Here is a 21396-nt window from a genome sequence, read left to right as displayed (position 1 = left end):
TTTGCTATCTTTAAAATTAAAATACATTAGGCATTTTTTTTGATGGACTCTGTTCCTCAAGTTGCACAGTATGAAGAGAAAAAGATTGCACTATGCTGTGTCATCATTTGTATATTTGTATTTTTAAAGCACAGCGTATTCTATGCATTATGTATCTGTCCAAAATATAGTACAATTAATGCATTGGAGAATTAGATGATAAGTTTTCTATGGTAAGACTCCTCAGTATTTGTCTTTGTGGCTGGGAGATTTCATAAAGTCAGTGATTATTAGTGTGAATTGGGGTCACCGGGCCAAAAGGTTTTGTTGGTTTCCTAGGAAGTATTTTGCTTTGAAAGGTTGTGCAGCCAGTCTGTCTTTAACAGTTAGCACAGATTATTTTAAAGTCCATAGAAACCAGCCATCTCTTCAGTGGTGCCTTGTCTTGGAATGGTTGATGGCTTAACTTCTCCAGGTTTTATGGAAAGGCTGCAAAGCACTCTGTGAAGTCCATCAGGACCAGGCTTAAGGTCGCTTTGAAATTTACTGTACATGCACAGTGTTGTCACCGGCATGGGCTAGCAGGAGGATACGGAGGCTTATAAATGGAGGCTGTTGCTGTCAGGACAATTCACGGTGAAAGTTTCGGCTTATTTCTATGTAAACAAGGTCAAATAATGACACTGCCTGTGTGTTCCACCAAGAAGTTTAGGAATCTGTTGACTGATTTCAGTTAATTTTCACATAGATTTCAGAGATACTGAAGTCCTACAAGTTTCATGAAAACGAAGCTTCCTCCTTTATCTGTTGCTTTTTTGGGTGACTTCACCCTCCTGGGGTGTTTGTGGAGGGGAACACTTGGAAGTGCACTCTTAAATTTTCCTACCAAGTTAGTAGTCTTTTAAACTTACTGAGGAACATCATCAGACCAGGTAGAAATTTACAGATCACTCCAACTATGTAGTTTTTTTCTTGAAATGTAAACTTTGCCCCTGTCCATTCTTTCTTAGTAGAAGGTGCTGAACTGCGTCTTTTTCATCATGAACTATCATGGGATTCTTTCCAAAGTTATTCTAATAAAGCAAACTACATTTAGTATTAAAACTTCTTGCTACCATATTTATAAGCAATGTACACATAACCGCTATATAATTTATTGAGCAATAACTCACTGAAAATTTTTATACTAACTCAACTAGGATATCAGTCTTGTAAGAGACTGGCATCTTAGTAGCAAAAAAGTGCTCTTTAGATGCAGTGCATAATTTGTAAGGCTTAGCTCATGAAACTTTGACAGTCAAATGTAAAGAACTTAATGTATGTAGTGAAAAATTAAATTTCCAAAAAATATTACTAGCTGCAAAGCTTTAAAGAATGATTGTTAACCGAATTTTGAATACTGTAAAGCTTTTCTTCATTGATTGGGAATCTTGGGAGGCAGGTTGTCAGGTATTGTAAAGCAGCCTTTTCATTATAATATTGCTTGTGCAAGCCAAATATTTTCAGTTGCAAAAAGATTTGTAATAAGATAGTGTCTTACAGCAGTCAAACGATGCCAAAAGAAAGAAAATGCTGCACTTACAGGAGTTGTCAGGCTAAAGTTTTTCCTCAAAGCAGATTCAGCAACTGGTATAGACATACTGTGATATGAAAAAGCATCCTCTTCCCACATCCTAACATATAATATATACAGCAATTTTCAGGTAGTGTGTGGGAGGTAAATACAAAAATAGCAGTTCCATAGCTGTGTATGGTTGGGTTCAGAAAGAAAAGAAAACTTCTTTTTCTGTATTTCTTGATAGTGATTCTGTCACTCACATTGTGGCTGAGAACAACTCTTACCCAGAAGTGCTGGACTGGCTGAGAGGACAGGCTGTAGGTGACAGCTCCAGGTTTGAATTACTGGATATTTCATGGCTCACAGCCTGCATGGAAGCGGGAAGACCAGTTGATTCAGAAATGAAGTATCGCCTCATGGTAGGACAGATCGTTCAGTGTGAATGTAGTGCCATTCAAAATGAATGACTGCGATTTAATTATTATTATTTTTTAACCTATATACATAATCATATTGTGGTTCAATTTCAGTATTTAAATACATTTTTTCTACAGTTATATAAGTAATTCACAGTTTTAATAAATTAAGAGGAAGATCTTCCATACCTTTTCTAACAGCCAAATATCAGTTTCTGGTAATGCTGAGTTACTGTGCTCTCACATGTTACAAACTGAAATAATAACCATAATTATTTTAACAAGGGTGCTATTAAAGTGGAAATATCCATCAACAAATTGCATCCTTTTGTTGTGGTACTTTGGTGTTTCCACAAATATTTCAACATCATGGTAAATGTCCCACTGAGTTGAATGTATTTTAATGGGCTCCTGATAGAATACTTTGTATCTTCAAAATAATACAAAAACGTTAAAACCTTTGCTGTTCAGAAGTGATCAGGTAACTGCTAGCCCTTGAGCGAACTGTGAAATCAAGGCTGCTGCAGTTTGTGGACATACATTTACGAAGTTGGCACCACAGAGTAAAACTGTGATAAGAAATAAAGGTATCGTTATATTTCATTATCTCTCAATGGGAGCAGCAAGTTGGAGGTTATTGCAAATCACAGGCTGATTATTCGGCGAACAGTGTTTGACCTTAGGATGACGACACTTTCCTGAGAACTATATCTGACACAATTATGTTCTTATTTCTCAAATTGGGGCATAGTGTGAAACAGTGATATGCAATACCCCCAGTACAGACTGTAAATAACAACTGTACCCAGTGATGCCCACAAGTGCTGTGCACAGTGCGACAATAGCACATGCCACTGGGCCATGAAATAGATCCTGCGCTGTGCCAGGATTAACACCTTCCCTTGTCTTGCAATCATGTGAGCCTCATGCTGCCGATGGATTGGACATGGACTGGTGAAGAAATTAATTCATGCATCAGAAGAGTTAGAAGTCTGATCTAATGCTTCTCTGAAGTGAAGGTTTCCTGCTGATTTCAGAGGGCCTGGATTAGGCTCTGTGTGAACAATGACCCTGCTTCAAAATGATAACTGTGAATACTGGCACCACAAAAGGTGCAGTATGTAATCTCTTGTTAGGCGTAAGATGCCTGAATATTAAGCAACAGTATCTCACTGTTTTCTTCTTCTAATTTTTAAAATAAGAAGAATGATTTAAAAATATCACCCTTTACCAATAAAGCATGTAGCTTCTGATTCATTTTTCAGTCATATTTCATTGCCAGAGGCTGTTCCGCAGGACTTTACTTATAAGAATTACTGTTTAATAACACTTCCAAAAAATAAAAATAAAAAAATTAATACACCAGATGGAGCTGTCACCATCAGATGCGGCATAATTCCATAACAGAATATGTTTATATTTGCAGTCCTTCCAATGAAGTACTTTTGCAGTATATTTGTAATATTTCCAGTGAATCTGCTGAAGGAAGAATATACTAAAGAAATTAATGCAAAGCAGGAAAAAAAACAACCTAACCTTGTAAATACGGCACTGTGTAATCTCACAGAAAAAACTATATTTATGAAGATATAAATGTTGGGAATGCAAAAAAAATCTCTAAATATGAACAACATCTTGTGAACTTTGCTGAGAGTTTTACATCAGGATTAAAAATTAATCCAAAATACTTTTTATGCACATTCTTAATTTTAGCAGTCTTTGAAAACCTATGGATTCAGGTATCATAGGAAATATCTTGTTCCCTTTTCAGTGCAAGAAATGCCTTTGTCTTTCTCCAGAATGTCTCCAACTGTGTTGAAGCTTATTATTATTATTATCGTTATTATCACTCAATGAGAAGGCCTCAATATTCTTTTATATATAAAATTCCTTTTGGAATACTATTAGAGCAGGAACTTCTGAAAAAAAGTAGCAGCACTGTCAGGAGATCATGATTATACTTTGAGACTGGCTGTTCCTATTTTTATAGAAACAAAGATTTTGTGCTTATAAATGTAGAGTGCAATTAGCAAGCCAGTGACAGCTGTAGCATTCACTTTAAAGCTTATAGTTGAGACCAGTCTTAATTATATAGTGGCTCTCAAATTATAAACATTTTTGTAGAGCAATCAAGCAAGGAAGAGAAAAGAATTCTAGAATTTTAGATAATAAAAATAATTTTAATATTGCAGTGTCACTGATTTTTTTTCTTTTTTTTTTTCTTACTGAACAAATAAGAAGGATTGAAGATAAGGTTAATATTCTTTTTAAGTACTAGACTAAACTTGTACATATGTAATTCAATTGGAGTTTCACCTAAGACAAATTTGCTCCATTATGTCAGTCTTGTACAATGTGAAATGAAAATGAATTAACAAACGTTTAGCTCATTTTGAGGAAAAAGAAATGGATTACAGTGGTTGAATGTTTTGGGTGAAATCTCATTGAATGTAAGTTCATGGTAAAATTCCCATTAATATCAATAGCAACATAATTTCATCTTTTGGGTCTTGTAGTAGCCTACTTGGTAGGTGTTCTTCCTTCAGGACATTTGTTTTAATGCATTGCAGAAAAGAAATGTCCTTCTCCATGCAAAACGAGGAATAAAGCCAGAGTTACAGACCATTAGCTAACATTAATTATAATTGTCATTAAAGGACATCTTTCTCTGATTGTGAATGATTGGAGAGATGCTCTGATGCTAAAATGATTTATACAGTATAAAGGCTGGGTGACCACATCTAGGCTCGTCTGAAGTCTTGGTAATTCATTCAAGTAACAGTTGACTTTTATAATCATAAGCCATCATTTTATTCTATAGGCTATGGAATTGTTGTAGCAGAATACCTGCTTTAAATGGAAATCAAAATATTTCTCAGCTTGAGGAACGCCTTTGTCCCACTGATATCTTTAAGCAAAGAGATAGCTTCCCTTCCACAAGCAGATTGGTTTTCTGGACAGTAGCATCACAGGAACAACAAAAAGTATGTGAAGACAACCCCAGGCTAGAAAGTAGTTCTGTTCCCTGGATTATGGAAAAGACAGAGATAGAGGGGAAAAAGGAAAAGAACCAGTGCGCTGGCATCCTCAGTATCTTCATGAACTGTACTGTGACTGTCTCTTCTGCCTCTTCGTCAGTCAGGACCTAAAAGTTGTTAGTTATTTTATTCCCTTCCCTTTCTTCCTCTTGAAAGGTAAGCAGATTTATTTCCTTAAACAAAGGATCTCCCTCCACATTGGGAAAAGGAAGTACCACATTTTTTGATTCCCTACCATATCGTATGACAGGCAACTCACATTTAACATTTTCCTGAGTGTCTCACTCTGTTGCCTTGTGAAAGAGAGGAGGCTCTAACTAATGGAAGAAATCTTTCATACTGACAAGTCAGAGTTTCTCAGAAAATAAAATGAAACTTATAAACTAGCTGCCTTCTCTTCATAAAATGCTGGATATCAGCACACTATTATTTGATCAATGCTGTCTGGATCAAAGCTGCTGGCTGTTGAATTATGTGGCCTGACACAGCCTGTAGTATCTGCACACCTCATTCACTGCTGCTACATTTTCACTCCTTCTTTGTTATTTCTTTATGCCATTATACTTTGTGTATTAAAAAAAAAAAAAGAAAAAAAAAAGATTGGACAAAGAACAAAGGAATCCCCTACAAGTTTAATTTTGTACCTGAGCCTGTGAAAACTAATGCTAGTGGTACAGACTCGTTCTTCTGCTTCTGCCATATGGAAAATGTCACAGTGAAGGAATATCAGTGACATCCATTGTTTATGCAGGCTGGATGTGAGGTGCAAATGCTGACTAGCTCTAGCAAGTAAATTGCCCGTGTTTGGATATTTTTCAGTGGCTGGCCCTGTATAGTTAACCATAATTTCACTTTAGTGTAAAAATCCATTTGCAAAAAAGGATTTTTAATGCTTACTTCTTTTTTTTTTTTTCTCTATATTGGTAGTTGTTCCCTCCCAGTACTACAAATTATTTTGAGGTAGTTCGAGTTTCCAGGATTCCTTGTACTACACTGTAATTTCCACTTGACTACATTTTAGGATTGTTCCATAATCTGTACAAATGGTGTTCTCCCATCTGTTCTTCCCAACAAAAAGCAATGTAAATCTTGTCTTGCTGATAGGAGGTTATCTCCGTAGTTCTCAAGCAGACACCATAATATTCCCAAAAAATCACACTATAGTAATTGCAGTTTGCTAGACATCTTTGCTGTTGATTTCCAGCCCAAGTTTCTTTTGTTTTGTATATAATCAACTCCTGCTAATTAAAAGTATAACCATCGCTGATTAAGAAAAATGCTCAAATAACTTGGCTAAGTCAGGAACAGGATGTTTATGTGCCATATACAAATATACATATACAAATACATAGTTTCTGCATTTATTTTTCAGTCTGCAATGCCAGGTAATGTTACATAAGGGCTCTTGTTCTTAGATAACATGTCTATGTCCTAATGAAGATAGCAGCTTATTATATATTCTATTCAGTAACATGCTTTTTGTTCACAGTCTTTTCAGCTGGCACTATCATTTCAAGCAGTATATTAGCTGTAATCAATCATAGTTTATATGATTTAAAATCAATTGCAAAGTATAATTCATGAGAGTGTGCAAGAGTGGATGAGTAGTGCTGTTGATCCTGACTGAAAGCCATTTTGGTTATTCCCAAGAGTGATCTTACACATAAAATAACTTCCTTCCTTTCACCATATACTATGAAAACTGCCATATAATTCACCGTTCCTTCAGCTATGCAAGCAAATGCCTTGTGTGTGTGAATACTATTATTTAACTGCTCTGAATCAGATACAAAGGCAATTTAGCGTGAAATTATATGTTGTGTGTGTAGGGAGCACATACGCGTATTTATAGGTTTGCCTAGCACAGATGTTATCTTTATGCCTGCATTTCTTTTTGATAAAGGGGAAAAAGGGGTTATCACTCCATTGTTGGGGTGAACATTTTCTCAATGTATCTGTGTGATATATATATATTTTTTTCTTGTTGAAACATTTCCCTGTGGTTTTTGGATGGTGGAATGCAATACGTTTTTGACAGATCTGTCAATGTTTTTTAGACAAAATGACAAATAGCAAAAAATTCACAGAAACACTGAGAACACTTTGAGTGTTTCCAGAATATTTCAGATTTGGGCACTTCCACTGAAAGCAAAGGAATTAAAGGGCTGGGAATATAAAGCAGCAGCAAAGATGCTGCCAGGTTGTCTTTTCCAGTTGCTCACTGATCAGGATACTCATATATATTTATATTTATATATTTAGTCATCATAAGGCAAACACTGGCTGTTGGATGAAAGTATGGAGATGATTATTCTATGGCTGCTTGTAAATATTTCCTTTTTTTAATAATGATCCCAAAATAGACATTTAGCTGAATAAATACAATCCAAACCAAAAAATTTTGTTTTGGCTACAAGAAAAGAGTGTGGTTTTTAAAGTCATATAAATGTCAACCACTGAATCTAGACACAGACCAAAAGAAGTCAATTATTTGAGCATCTTTTTTTCTGATGTAACATCCCTGATTTTATATTGAATCATCTAGTGATTTCTGGAAAGAAAAGTTCTGTTCTTCCAACCTTATTGCTTTTTGTAGTTTTAAAATTTTACTTCAATAATAGTAGTATTCACTACGTAGAGAGATGTTTAAATGACAGTGCCATTGAAAACTCTCTGCAAGAATTTACCACCCAAAATGAAAAATTCAGGTAGTCACCAGGTAAACTTTTAACGTCAGTGAAGCTAATGTGAAGTTAAATGTTTTTTTTCTTAGAAAGGTGGTAAGAGCATTATTATTCTCTAACCACATTAAAAGATACCAATTTTGGGCTCAAGGAATATATTTTTGCTATTTTAAGCTATTTGGCAGATGTGCTACCCATTTTCCCCTGTGATCCTCCTTTGTTTATTCTTATTAGGAACAAGCAGATCGGTATCCTACTTTGAATACCCCTGAATCAGAAGTGCCATCATTCACTGCAAGCAAAGTATCCCAGTATTCGTGTCAAAGGAAAACAACTTTAAATAACTGCAACAAGAAATTCACGGTAAGACATATTCCATCCATGAAATAAAAACTAGGATAAGTAAAATAATACAGTACTTGTGTCCATACTATCTGTGGCACCTTAAGCAAATTCATGAGTTAAACAGCACAATGATAGCAATTAAAGAAGTTATAAATTTGCAATTTTTTTAATTAAAATTGAGTGCAAACTTAATTACATCATTTCAGCAATACTGAAAGCTTAACATTGTGGATCTTTAAATACACAAATAGCTTGTAAACACATTAATTTTAAAAACAAATGATAGAATAACATTCTGAAAATGTCTTTTGGCCTTTATTATTTAACAAGATGGAAATAATGATTAACAAATTTTAGTTTAGGTCAGTCCAAGATACTTCACAACTGCTCTGCTCCCTTCTCATTTGCCCAGGTGTTTAGTTCTTCTGAGTGTGGTTATAAGCTTCAGATTTCTACAGTTGCTTAATTGCAAAAACAGATTGAGCGAACAGTGCAATTACTTTAACATGAAAAAATCCTTACATTTTTCATTTAAATAGGTACCTTACAAACTGTCATATATCCTATTTAATGCTCTTACCATTACACAGTTCAGTAGGCGTGAAGATCCTGAGATGTCTCAGGCTCCTCTTAACTTATTGTGCCTCCTTTTAGCTGGTGCTAGACTGTTCAATAGGAAACATTTGACATAGAGACTCTAATGTAATTTAATCTGAACAAATCTGGCTTATATTTTGACTATAACATGAAACACCTCCTCATCTACCTAAAATTTTATGATTTATTTTGTTATTATTTATAATTTTTATACTTTTACTTTGTGTATGTGTGCCTATAAATACATGCAAACCTTACTAGTAAATGTTTGTAAGATTCATATAAAAAGGCAAACAACAGAAAACAGTAATTTGAGAATAAAAAATGTTTACCATGTAAATATGGGAATTCAGAGTTAAAGCTAAGCCTAGACCAAATGTCTTGGTCTGGGAATACACCAAATTAACCTGAATTTTGCCTTGTAGCAATTCTATGAAATCCTCAATTATACCAATTATATAACAACATTTATGGTACTTAAGTAGATTAAACTTTTTCTTTACCTAAAAAAAAATCCCTTTTTGAGCAACCTGATCAGAATTCAGTTTTGACCCTGCTTTGAGCATGAGATTGGACTAGAGACTTCCTGAGGTCTCTTCCAGCCCCAATGCCTCCAGCATTACAAAAACTGCTGCTTTTGAAATGACTACTGTGTCTCTCCTTCTGCTAGAAAAGCAAGGCTGTGTATTGCCGTTATCATTTAGCCTCCTGAAAATGGCAATTCTTTTTCATTTTTAACAAAAATTAAATTCGTGTTGCCATAGGGAAAGATGTAGTATGGCCCAAAGTTACCATAAAATGTGGCATTCACAGAGAGGTAAGAAGTAAGTGCCTTAGTTCTACACTTGCTTACAATACTGGAACGCAGTGGTTGTTCTGAAAGTGTACGGCTCTTTGTTGAATTTTCTGTATTAGGAAATTAATTGTCAGTACATTCAGAAGGCAAACAATTAAAGTAATTGTGATGGATAATGGCAATGTACAATGGCTACTCCTAGAAGGCATGAAGTTGTAGTATATCTTACAAAAAGATCCAGAAAAATGTATTGTCTTTTTTAATGATATGTTTTAAAATTAATTTTTTTTAATATCTAATCTCTTGCAAATTCTAACAGTATTTTTCTATTTTCAGACAATGAGTACTATAACTTTTTAAAATATATAGTTTTTCTTTAAACTGTTGAATTACTGAATATACTCCAAGATTCAGTTTAAACTTCAGTGGAAAACTACGATAACAGCAAAATATTTATTGAGTGGTTCCTGTTATACCTATGTTTCAACAGAGAGGCAGTCCCTAAATTACTTCCAGGTTTATCATTGCAGCAGCCTTAATGTCAGACTGCAACTTGTATTTGATAAGTGAATTGAGCTGAACACATTAGAAGCAGTGCAGTTTGAGACTCCCTTCTGTTATCCTATACATCAAACATTTCTGAGTCTGGGTAGAAATTAGGTTTTGTAGTGACAAAGGTGGCAGTTTTTCATCCTCCTACTTTGGGAGAAATTGGTCTTAGTTTATGCTGTATTTTATTTCTGGAGGTGGCACCGGACAAGCTGATAATGCATATGAGTCTGTCTAGCTGTCTAGCATCTGCATCTTGAAAGTCATAATGTAACTCCTTAGGGCTGTTGGTCTTTTTCCTCACAACCAAAGCTAGCAGTGACATCTGAAGGCTTTGGTGTTTATGGACTGCAAGAGTCAGCCCATTCCCTAGAGACCTGCCAGTTTGTCTGCATAATGTTACAGGAGTCTTTCATTTTTTGCTGTTGTTCTGTGGGTCTTGTATTAAATCTGTAATTCATGCTCTTGAATTAAAAGTGTTCCAGCAGATTTTTCAGTGAAAGCACTTAGCAAATGCACGGAAGCATTGGTATAATTCACTTGTGCATGCTGCGGGCAGCCAACCATTAAATGACAGATTTTCCCTGGCTCGATGCCGTACGTCCTGAAAATGAGGTCCAATCCATCCTGAATTATGTTTTGATGATAGTATTTTTTTATAACAACTTTATTTTGTGAGACAGAGTTGTTCCTTCTTCTTACAGATTTACTGTTTTCTTTGCTTAGCTTGAAAATACTGGGGTTTTGATCTCGCCTATTAGAGGGGCACAGAGCTATTATGTGCTTATGCATTCTTGGGTGAACTCATTGGTTCTTCCTTTTACTGGGCTTTGCCCTGATACCCTGTATCAAATTCCTCTTCTGAATGTGTAGTAGTTATGTTTAAAATAGCATAGTAGTTACTTTTGACATCTTTTTCTCTCTTCATAAGAGCAAGAAAACAGTCGCTAATGTAGTAGTGATGTGCAGACAATGAGGCTGTGAATGTGCTAGCTTCTAGTGAGAGACACCGCTGGAGACTTGATTTTTTGAGATAATAACTGTAATTAGTGATCAGTTTTAATCTTGGATTCTGTTCTATATATATATTACAAAGAAACGCCATTGATGAAAATCAAATGGCAGAGATATTCAATGAGATATCATGAGGACAGTGTGGTGGTTTAGTGCACGCTAAACACAACCTCTATGTTCAGCTGTCCCATGTTTCCTTTATTGTGTAAGATCCAGGAAATAACGTACAGAAAGTTGCAACAAATCAATTTTACATTATAGAAGAAACTACAGTAGGGTTGGCAAAAATGGTGCAAATGTGAAGTTTTCAAGAATACATTCACTGTGAGGCAAATAATTCCACCCACGCCCCCCATTTATTTTTCTGAGGCTTGAGTAGCTCAGGAGGTCCTGTTTTTTATATTAATAGATTATGTCAAATTACGTGCCAAGGATGAAACAGTGGCATTATGTGGCAGCTTACGAAGGAGAAATGTAAGCAGTTCAGACTTGTGGGGGCCTCATGTAGTCTTTGGATCACCGTGCATCACACACCATGGCCTCATGATTCACAGGTTGAGAACTACTGCCGTGGTATTAGTGATTTGGATGATTCAGGAGTGCACCTGAATGTGTAGCCTGGACTCTAACAGTTGAAATGTAGCTGTTCAGATGAGTAAAGATGCAAAACAAAGGGGTAAATCATTTTACCAGAGCCTGTACATTAACATGTTTATTTTATGTTTGTCTTAAACATTGTTATTTTTTGTAATGCTATTACAATGTTATTCTTTGCCTCATTTATAAATAGCTAGCCATCCTCCCCGTCTCCCACTAAAAATATACACTTGGGGGCTCCATTTTGTTTTCATGCGGTAAAATAAATGGAGTCATTCTGTTTTACCCAAGAGGGATTGTTAGATTTGAATATTAATACCAGACTGCAATAAAATTCAGAAATACATTCTTCTGTGAGGAAAATACAATTTAATTCTTACAGAAGAAACAAATTAAGTCAGAGGCAAATGGTTCTGTGATTCTGAGGCTTATCGCTAATGCTACTGAGTGTTACTCCACTTTGGCTGTTACTCATGGTAATGAGAATGTGAATGCTTAGCATGGGAAAGATGCCTGGTTTCCTTTCCACTCTGTTAGAGAAAAAAAAATCCTTGTTTTATTTTCTCTTTTTGTACCTAAAGAAATATGTATGTGTTCTGTCAGTGACTCAAGCCTTTATTGTTATTCTGTTTTAAATCAGACCTCAGGAGAACCTCAACTTTAATTTTATGATGAACTTGTGAGCTCTGTAGGGAGAAAGCCATGAACTGAATACATACTCTAAATAACAGGTACTGTCTTACTGACATAGTTTAAAAAATCTCCAAACAATACATGAAATTTGCAAATTTTTTAGATGTATGTAAAGAGTATAGCTATCCAAAATGAACTAGTGGCTTGGTCTAAGGAGGAACTCTTTCTTCTCATTTTTAAGGTAAGTGGGAGGCTTCTCCCTAAAATACAGACAGAGTGTACACACCTGCACTTTTTGGCAACAAAAATTTGCATGTTTTCATCAATCCTATGCTGCTTTGTTTGACCATGTTAAAAAGGGTAATATACTTTAACATCTTGTTTCTCATTACCCTGTACAATTTTTTCTGCTCAAGGGCAGTGTTAGCTGATTGACAGTCTATCTGCATTGTTGTGCTCTATCAGCAAATTTTTTCTCACAAATGTCTTGTTTTCTTTCATATTATGTGGAAAAAAAACTTCTCAAGAGTACCACTCTGTTGTAAGAACTGAACCTGTTGCTGTTGGTTAATATGACAAGCAGCTGGAGTTAACATTTATTTCTAGTACACGTGTGTACAAGGACTCTAAGATCATGCACATTAAGATGCACATTATGCTATTGCTGTTATTCTCCATCTCTCAGTGATTTTGTTTCTCCAATTGATATAGCATGACATGATAAAATCATTGGCACTGGGTGAGTGTTGGGTTTTTCTGTTCAGTTCAAATACCAAAAAAGTCAGGAAAAAAAAAATCAGATTGAACAAAAATAGATTACTTTATTTAGCTGGAAATCCCTTTAGCCAATTCTACAGGTTGACTCAAATTCCTTAATCCTCCTTGAAATAAAAACTTGAAAGTATTTTGTCTCTGTGCATATAAAAGGTATGCACGCACACTCTGTGTCTCTTTCCATTGACTCTTGAAATTAAGATTTACACTGGAGAAAGTGAGAACAATGTTATTTGAAAGGATTCTTTATTCAAAATCTTTTTAAAATCACTTTAGTCAGTTTTTAATAGACACCAAATACTAGCAACAACAATGTTATGAGAACTAGAAAACATCCCTCAGATTTACAATTTACTAAATAAACTTGGAGTGTAAAACAGTGATTGAGAAGAAAAGCAATTTATCTCAAATTGTTCTTCTCAATATAATAGTCCTTGAATGAAGTATCATGTGGGATTTCTCCTTTTTTATTTTTTATTTTATTTATTTTTTATTTATTTATTTTTTTTAAGTACACTTTAAAATTTAGCTCTTTGGCAGGTTAAGTTCACCTCTACAGAAGTGTGGTATTGTTATTTTTTCATTTGTGTTGCAGTAGCATTTACAGGCTCAAGTAAGACAGAGGCTTTTTTTATGAGATGCTGCACATTGTAAAAGACAATTCATACCCTGGAGAGTTCACAGCCCTAGTAGACAGCAAATGAAAGATAGCAAGGGAAACAATGGCAGGGAGGTATGAAGCAGCTTTCCAATGTCACACGGCAGAGGAACAGTGGATAGAGGCATGAAAATGTCAAAAGACAAGTGTCCTGTGCAAGAAGCTGTAATGCTTTCCTTGCAAAATAGATTAGATTTAAAATATTTTCTCAAAATACCTTTCTTATTATTATATTTTCCATTTTAATATTGGAAATTTCTGTTCTTGCAAAATTTTAGACAGGTTATTAAAGACTTTTGCAAGTAGTAGGGGAACTGATCTGAGTGTGATTTTTAGCATTTGCAATCTAATATTTTAGTGTACGTTTTTACCTGTGCAAGATGATTACTTGTAATTTTTTGTTCTTGATATTTTATCTATATTAAGTCTTAAAAACCAAATGTTGAATAAGTCCCTCAATTTCTGTCAGCCCATCCATCTTCATAATTTTTACATAATTCATCAAAATCTCTGTGTGGTTTTGCATCTGACCAGCTTGGATCTGGAAGCTATTCCATCCTTGAATATTTCCACAGCCCTTGTCTCACCAGTGCACATTCCACAGTTTCAGGCAGAGATGGAAAATTTTCAGTAAAAAGGTTTAAAAAATAAAATAAAGAGCTGAAGTGTAGCCCAGTTATCTTTCACATTTAATTAAAGTAGCCTCTGAAGAATACTCAGGAGAGAATGAAAATCCCACATGTTGGAAGTCTTAGAAATTTAGTTTCCTGTTGCACTAGTATCTTTGAAACAGGCAATCTGTGTATTCATTTAACTGATAAAGAAGTTGGCAAGGTGCTTAATGTATAAAGTACCAAGGTTTAGAATAACGTAGGGGTCAGTAACTTTCCTTTTTATATCACTGTAAATAGATTTCACCAGTGATTTATAGATTGCAAGCTTTTTCTTAGCTAATATGAGTTTCATGTGCTTTTCTCCTCTGGAAAATTATAATATTATCCAATATAGACTATAAGACTGAATAGACTGCAACTCCACTTGGAAAACAGTTGCTTTCTTTTTCTTAAAGCAGAAAGATTTTATCAAAAAGAATGTCAAAAGCAGTTTCATGTAAAAAGATAGATTTGTAATTAATTGCTGTATTTGCAGGCAGTGTTTTGTATGGGGAACAATACATATTCAATACTACTTAATTGTTTATTTAAAATAGCTTAATGAACTCTGCAAAGGTAGGAAAACACTGAATAATGCAAACTAGAATGACAAAAACACCTTGATTATATTTTCTCATTGACTGTCAACAGTCTCTGAGTAAAATGCTACATGTGATTGCATTTTCCAGTAATGGTGGTGACATATCTTTTCTGAAAATTTCCCACCCACCAGTAGAAGCGGGCTAGTACCTCTCTAAATCAGCAGTGGTACTGGTATACACAGACACATTTATCCTGATGGTTTATTCTTCAGTGTAGAATAAGTCTATTTAAGTGCCCACAGGAGCGGCCTCCTATTTGGATTGACACGAAACTTTCCTAGACTTTTTGAGCTTTCTAATCAAGATGAGTTTGCTAGTCTGTCATTACAACTTCCTGCTGAGCAGGCACTTACAATAATTGTTTTCTATGTGTTTGTATAGATTATTTTAGAAGACAACACCTATAACTTTTTGGTTCTGTTTCCTGATTAATTCTGCTAGGGTTAAGCTGCACTAAGACATTTATTACCAAACACTTCTTTTTTGAGCATTCATGTGCATTCGTTGTAAAGAGAGAAAAAGAAGGGAAAGGTAATCACAATTTTGTGACTGGAAATGTAAACCTCACTTAAAGCAAAAAATAGTATCTTAATTTTCCTAAATGATAGGAAAGGATCTTTGAAGCTGATAAAGAACAGAAAGAAGAACTTGGAAGAACAACTGCCTCCTCCCCCCCGACCCCCCCCCCCCCCCCCCCCCCCCCCCCCCCCCCCAAAAAGAGGAAACACCTGACCCTTTCAATTCCTTATTCCAGAGGGCTAGTTGAACTTAGATAGTGGCAGAAACTTCCCGATCAAGCATCTTGCTAAACAACTCTCTACCTCAAAGAGGTCTTTCATGATTTGTTATGAAAATGGAATTGCAAAGCACTTACTAGGCTGATAAATAGCTGATAAATAAGTATTCAGTTAAGGGGCAGATTCCTTTAGTGAGATGGACAGAGATCCTCAGAGATTAATTACTTAATCCCTTACTCTCAAAGACTTGATTATTTTTTTAAGGGTCTTACTAAGTGAGTGTTCACTCAGAAACCAGGACCCTATTTGCTTCAGGGAAGTCTTTGAAAACCAATCCAGCTAAATAGAACTTATGTATGAGCTATTCCTTGAAGATAAACTGGTTTGTCTGGGATTTCTTCTCCTAGAGGAGGAAAGAAAATAGAGCTATTTCAACAGATGGGCTCCAGAACAGATCAACTTTTGCATTAATGGCTTATAGCAATATTAATGGATATCACACAAAGGAGCTGATAAATTAGATGCAGAAGGTACTGCTAGTTGAGTACATATTAATTGTGAGTAAAGAAAGATCCAGAGAACAGTGAAAACAAATCACCCTAAAAGGGAAAGTAAACCTTGAGTGAAATGTCTGCTTCAGTATTCTGATAATGTTTTGTACAGATGTGAAGATGCAGAATGCTTTAATACGGTAGCACCAAAAAAAAAGGAGAAATTGAAGTATTTTTGTTCATCTAAGGTATGTGTTTCTTTTAAAGGGATACCAATCCAATTGAGATCTCAGGTTTTTATTTGATAGAAAAGCTTTGAAAATCCTATGGTTAGTAGAGATATTTTCTTCAAGATTTTGATTAAATCATTTTGATTCAATGAGACCAGAATGTTTATAATCTGAACAATGTATCAGATGATTTATTTTTCTAGAACTGACTAAACTGAATTAAATGTAATATGTAAGCAATCTACGCTCACTCTGTAAAAGTTCTTCGTGTTTAATGATCTAAATGATTGTAGCTCGTGTGTTTTTGTTGCATAAATCAGGCTGTATTCCTTCAGTGCGGGATGACAGATGCTGTTCTCAGTTCTGTGGAGGGTAATGGAACCATTTCACTGGGTTTGCCGTCACCTCAGTCAGTGAGAGAGGAACTTACTCCAGCTCACCTGCAAGTATTATGCATGTAGTAGTGCAAGTATTATAGGTTGTTACATGGCTTTATCTTTCAATATAAAGCACATTAATGCAAAGAAAAAAAAAAGGCAAAATATTTTTGTTGTTGGTTTTGTTTAAATTATATAACGATGGACTTAATCAAAAATGAAACAAAATATAAGCCTCAATATGAACATTGCTCCCATAAACACTGAGGGTAGGAAAAAAATGTTTAATTTTTTCCCTCCTACTATCCATTGCAGTCATTGTTTTAGTAAGTCATTTGCTGTCTTTTGGTATCTGTATTACAGAGTGATTATTCATCCTTATTCTTAAAACATTTCTGAAGAGACACTTGGACTATAGCTCAGTGAAGTGTAATTGCGGGCAGATGCACACTGAGAGCCAGCTCTTTATTATTTTGTAATGTCTCATGGGTCAAAGAAGAAGTAGGAGTAAGCTGGAAGATAGGAAGGATATGCAACAACTCATAAGTATAGCAGGACGTATGGCCTTTTCGAGGCTGGGATCAGGTAGCTGCTCTTGAGAGACTGATGAGGAAGAAATGGGATCTCCTGCAGGGATGCAAGACCCTATGCAGTGCAGGAGCTTTGCAAGGCTTACTAATCATATTTTTTTATGGTCGTACCTAGCCTGTCCTGTACCATTTGAGTGGTGCATAGGGGCATCCTTAACAGCCAGGTGCAGGATGCATTTTAGATAAATACTTTGAACACTCGAAGTGTCTTCTGGAGATGGTGTACTCTGAAAATCTCAGAAGAAATCACTTAATTTTGCAGCCTTGAAAAATTTTTGCGGTTTTGTGCAAGGCTTCATTAAGAACTCAGATTTCCAGCTTCTAATCAGCTGGAAGCCTTCAGAAGTTCTTATGTTACAGGTTATTCTCTCTCACACACACAGTACATTTATTTTCTCTTGAAACACAGTATTCCTCATAAGGGAACCAAAAAGCTCTTTCTTCTCCACCACGTGATCTGTTCATTTCATTTCTAAAAGTGGCTGATATATATATAGTTGGAGGGATGGTGGTGTGGTGGTGGTGGGGTAGGTAGAGAGGCTCCAAAACTTCATAAATGACTTCTGGATAGTTTAAAAAAAAAATTATACTGGCAATCTTCAAGTACATTTGAGTGCAATATCTACAATAAACCAGTCCATGGATAGTTGAAGAAAAGTTTTTCCTCTTTGCATAGATCACACCACTGAAAAGTGTAAGGAAAATGTGGGTTTGTTCCTTACATTACTAAATAGAAGAACAGCTACAAGTTCAAAACAGTGGTTTACTAGTATCACCACAGACTCCTATTTGGTTGCACTTGAAAATGAAGATGTTGTGTACTAACCTGTTGGATTACTTACATTTGTGCCCAATTGTAAAAGTTAGGTTGTTATTTTAGGTTGTTATTTCACATTGTTTTATGAGATCTGCATGGAATATGGAAAGTTTATCTCTCAAAAGATTTTGAATTTTGAACTTCTCCTAAATCAAAATCTTTTCTTATATTTGACTCTAAAATATAATTTTTATGATACCTGAGAATTTTTAAGTGGTTAGATAATTATGCTGAATTTATGTGAGGAACTCTGTCTTTTCACTCTATCACAAAGAAATCTTGAATTAATATACAAAGTAATCCTTAAGTAATATACTGAATACTTTAAGCTTTTACTAACTTTTTTGTACCCCCTTTTTCCCTTCTCCCAGGATGCCTTTGAGATAATGGCTGAAAATTATGAATTCAAAGAAAATGAAATATTTTGTCTGGAATTTCTGAGAGCAGCTTCTGTGCTAAAATCTCTTCCATTTCCAGTAACCAGAATGAGAGAAATACAAGGGTTGCCCTGCATGGGAGATCAAGTCAGAGATGTTATTGAGGTAACATACCTTTTAATTCTTATCCAGTTAATTCTTTTACAGATCTACTTTTAGAGATCACAGACTGCAGTATAGATATTTGGTGTGTATTTACACACCATTATGTATTTCCTTTAATAAAAATATATCATCCTTGTTACTAAGAACGCAATGATTTCTGGAAACCTTTCATAGTAATATAAAGCTCTGAAACTGAACTTATGAGTTTCCCTTATGAATGAAGTTATTTCCTGAATAAGTACTGTTAAATAAATAATAGATTGTGATTATTGTGTGCCATTTTAAAGGCCCACTCTGATCTGGATGTGGTAGTTTAACTGGTAATAGTTTTGCTCATGTGACATCTTCTACCTTGGCAACATCACTTTTCTCACTTGAATGCTTTATTGGAAATACTATTTTTAACAAACTGGTAAATATTTTAGCACTTTAATGTTAAATCCCACCTTGCTGTGAATAGCAGAGCCTTTTACCTAGATGAAGCATGAACTTTGCATTCTTATTGGGACTTTGAGTATTCGCTACATTTTTCTTTAATTCTTGGCCTTTTCAGGACTACACATCTCAGGTACTCTTATTCCAGCAGGCAGCTGATTTGAGTGTCTCCACTGTCTGCAGAGGTCATTGCTGGGTGTTTTGTTTCACTTCTGCCTCACTCCACCAGTTAAGAGAGTAGCCACTGAAGAGCTCTTTGTACCTACTACCTGAGGGCTGGGAATTCAATTATGGTTCTACGGAAAGTAGAAGAAATTTATTTTTTTCTTGTTTGTTTTGCTTTGCTCTTTTTTTTTTTCTTTTTTTTTTCTTTTTATCTGAGAGATTGGAGGAACTGTACACTCAAGAAAAATATATCTGGTCTTAAAAATGTTCTTACTTTTAAGAGAAGTAAACTCTAGCAATAAAATTTAATTTTCAGGACAGATCATTGATATCTTATGATAAATAACTTTTCTGGCTGTGAATTTATGAGTAAATAAGTACTGTGAAATATATTCAGTGGTCCCAGTTTCTACTTCATCCTTGAGAAAATATATGAGTAAATAAGTACTGTGAAATTCATTGTGTGGTCCTAGTTTCTCCTTTATCCTGCAGTAATTTCTGTGTCAAAAAGGATTGCAGAATTTAATCCTGTCGGAATATAATGATGCACTCAATAAGGATGCTCTCCATGTTTTTACAAGTTGATAAGATTTTCCATTAGATGATTTTACTACATCTTACTGTAATCTTGATTTTAAAAATAACATTTTTATTTGTTTAGGAGATTATTGAAGATGGAGAGAGTTCTAGAGCTAAAGATGTGTTAAATGATGAACGATACAAATCATTTAAGGTAAATCTTTTGAGATTTGTTGATGTTTATTTAAAATTGAGTATATATCACAGTATCACAGATTTCTAGGTTGGAAGAGACCTCAAGATCATCGAGTCCAACCTCCGACCTAACACTAAGTACTCCACTAAACCATATCGCTAAGCTCTACATCTAAACGTCTTTTAAAGACCTCCAGGGATGGTGACTCCACCACCTCCCTGGGCAGCCCGTTCCAATGCTTAATAACCCTTTCGGTAAAGAAGTACTTCCTAACATCCAACCTAAAACTCCCGTCGCAACTTTCGCCCATTCCCCATTGTCCTGTCACCAGGCACGTAGGAGAACAGACCAACCCCCACCTCTTTACAGCCTCCTTTAAGGTAACTGTAGAGAGCGATGAGGTCGCCCCTGAGCCTCCTCTTCTCCAGGCTGAACAAGCCCAGCTCCCTCAGCCGCTCCTCGTCAGACTTGTTCTCCAGACCCCTCACCAGCTTGGTCGCCCTTCTCTGGACTCGCTCGAGCACGTCCATGTCCTTCCTGTAGCGAGGGGCCCAAAACTGAACACAGTACTCGAGGTGCGGCCTCACCAGAGCCGAATATAGGGGTACAATCACTTCCCTAGACCTGCTGGCCACACTGCTTCTTATGCAGGCCAGGATGCTGTTGGCCTTCTTGGCCACCTGGGCACACTGCTGTCTCATATTCAGCCGACTATCAACCAATACTCCCAGGTCCCTCTCGGCCAGGCAGCTTTCCAGCCACTCATCTCCCAGCCTGTAGCTCTGCTTGGGGTTGTTGCGCCCCAGGTGCAGGACCCGGCACTTGGCCTTGTTGAACTTCATACAGTTGACCTCAGCCCATCGCTCCAGCCTATCCAGATCCTCCTGCAGAGCCTTCCTGCCCTCGAGCAGATCGACACACGCACTTAGCTTGGTGTCATCTGCAAACTTACTGAGGGTGCACTGGACGCCCTCATCCAGATCATTGATAAAGATATTAAAGATATAAAGATATGTTTCTCTGTTTAATAGGGCTTAGACATGACGATCTATTTTACAGTAAAGGAACACCAAGTATAAAGAAAGAAAAGACCTTGACTAAATACAAAGGGAAAGAGAGTATAATGGTGAAATCAGCTACCATTATAATTAGCATGATGTATACGCAGCTGCTCTTAAGCTTAAACTAAAAATCTCTTTTTCCTTAAAACTATTGTAATGCATACTCTTTGCTGTAAGTTTAACCCAATGTTTGTTCTTGCTTTTTTTTTTCTCCCTATGTTAGCCTGTTATTTTAACCCTATGCCATTTTTTCTGGCATTAAGAAAATACTGGGTGAAGAAGTTGACTCAGTTCTATTTTAATTCTCTTTTGTGTGAGGCAAAAGAAAGAGGACTGGAGATGT

General features: G+C 35.7%; 1 protein-coding gene across 5 annotated transcripts in view; it reads left to right on the top strand.

Moving 5' to 3' along the window:
- Positions 1-21396, top strand: part of DNTT (DNA nucleotidylexotransferase) — a 168808-nt gene that overhangs the window by 79128 nt on the left and 68284 nt on the right. For all 5 annotated transcript variants that reach the window (XM_013186152.3, XM_067000584.1, XM_067000582.1 and 2 more), the window contains 4 exons: positions 1782-1956; positions 7910-8038; positions 18507-18677; positions 19939-20010. In XM_013186152.3, coding sequence (XP_013041606.1) covers positions 1782-1956; positions 7910-8038; positions 18507-18677; positions 19939-20010 — 547 coding nt within the window. The remainder of the gene's footprint in view (positions 1-1781; positions 1957-7909; positions 8039-18506; positions 18678-19938; positions 20011-21396) is intronic.

This window comes from Anser cygnoides, chromosome 7, assembly GCF_040182565.1.
Source record: "Anser cygnoides isolate HZ-2024a breed goose chromosome 7, Taihu_goose_T2T_genome, whole genome shotgun sequence".
NCBI lineage: Eukaryota > Metazoa > Chordata > Aves > Anseriformes > Anatidae > Anser > Anser cygnoides.
This window is presented reverse-complemented; position numbering and strand designations above follow the sequence as displayed.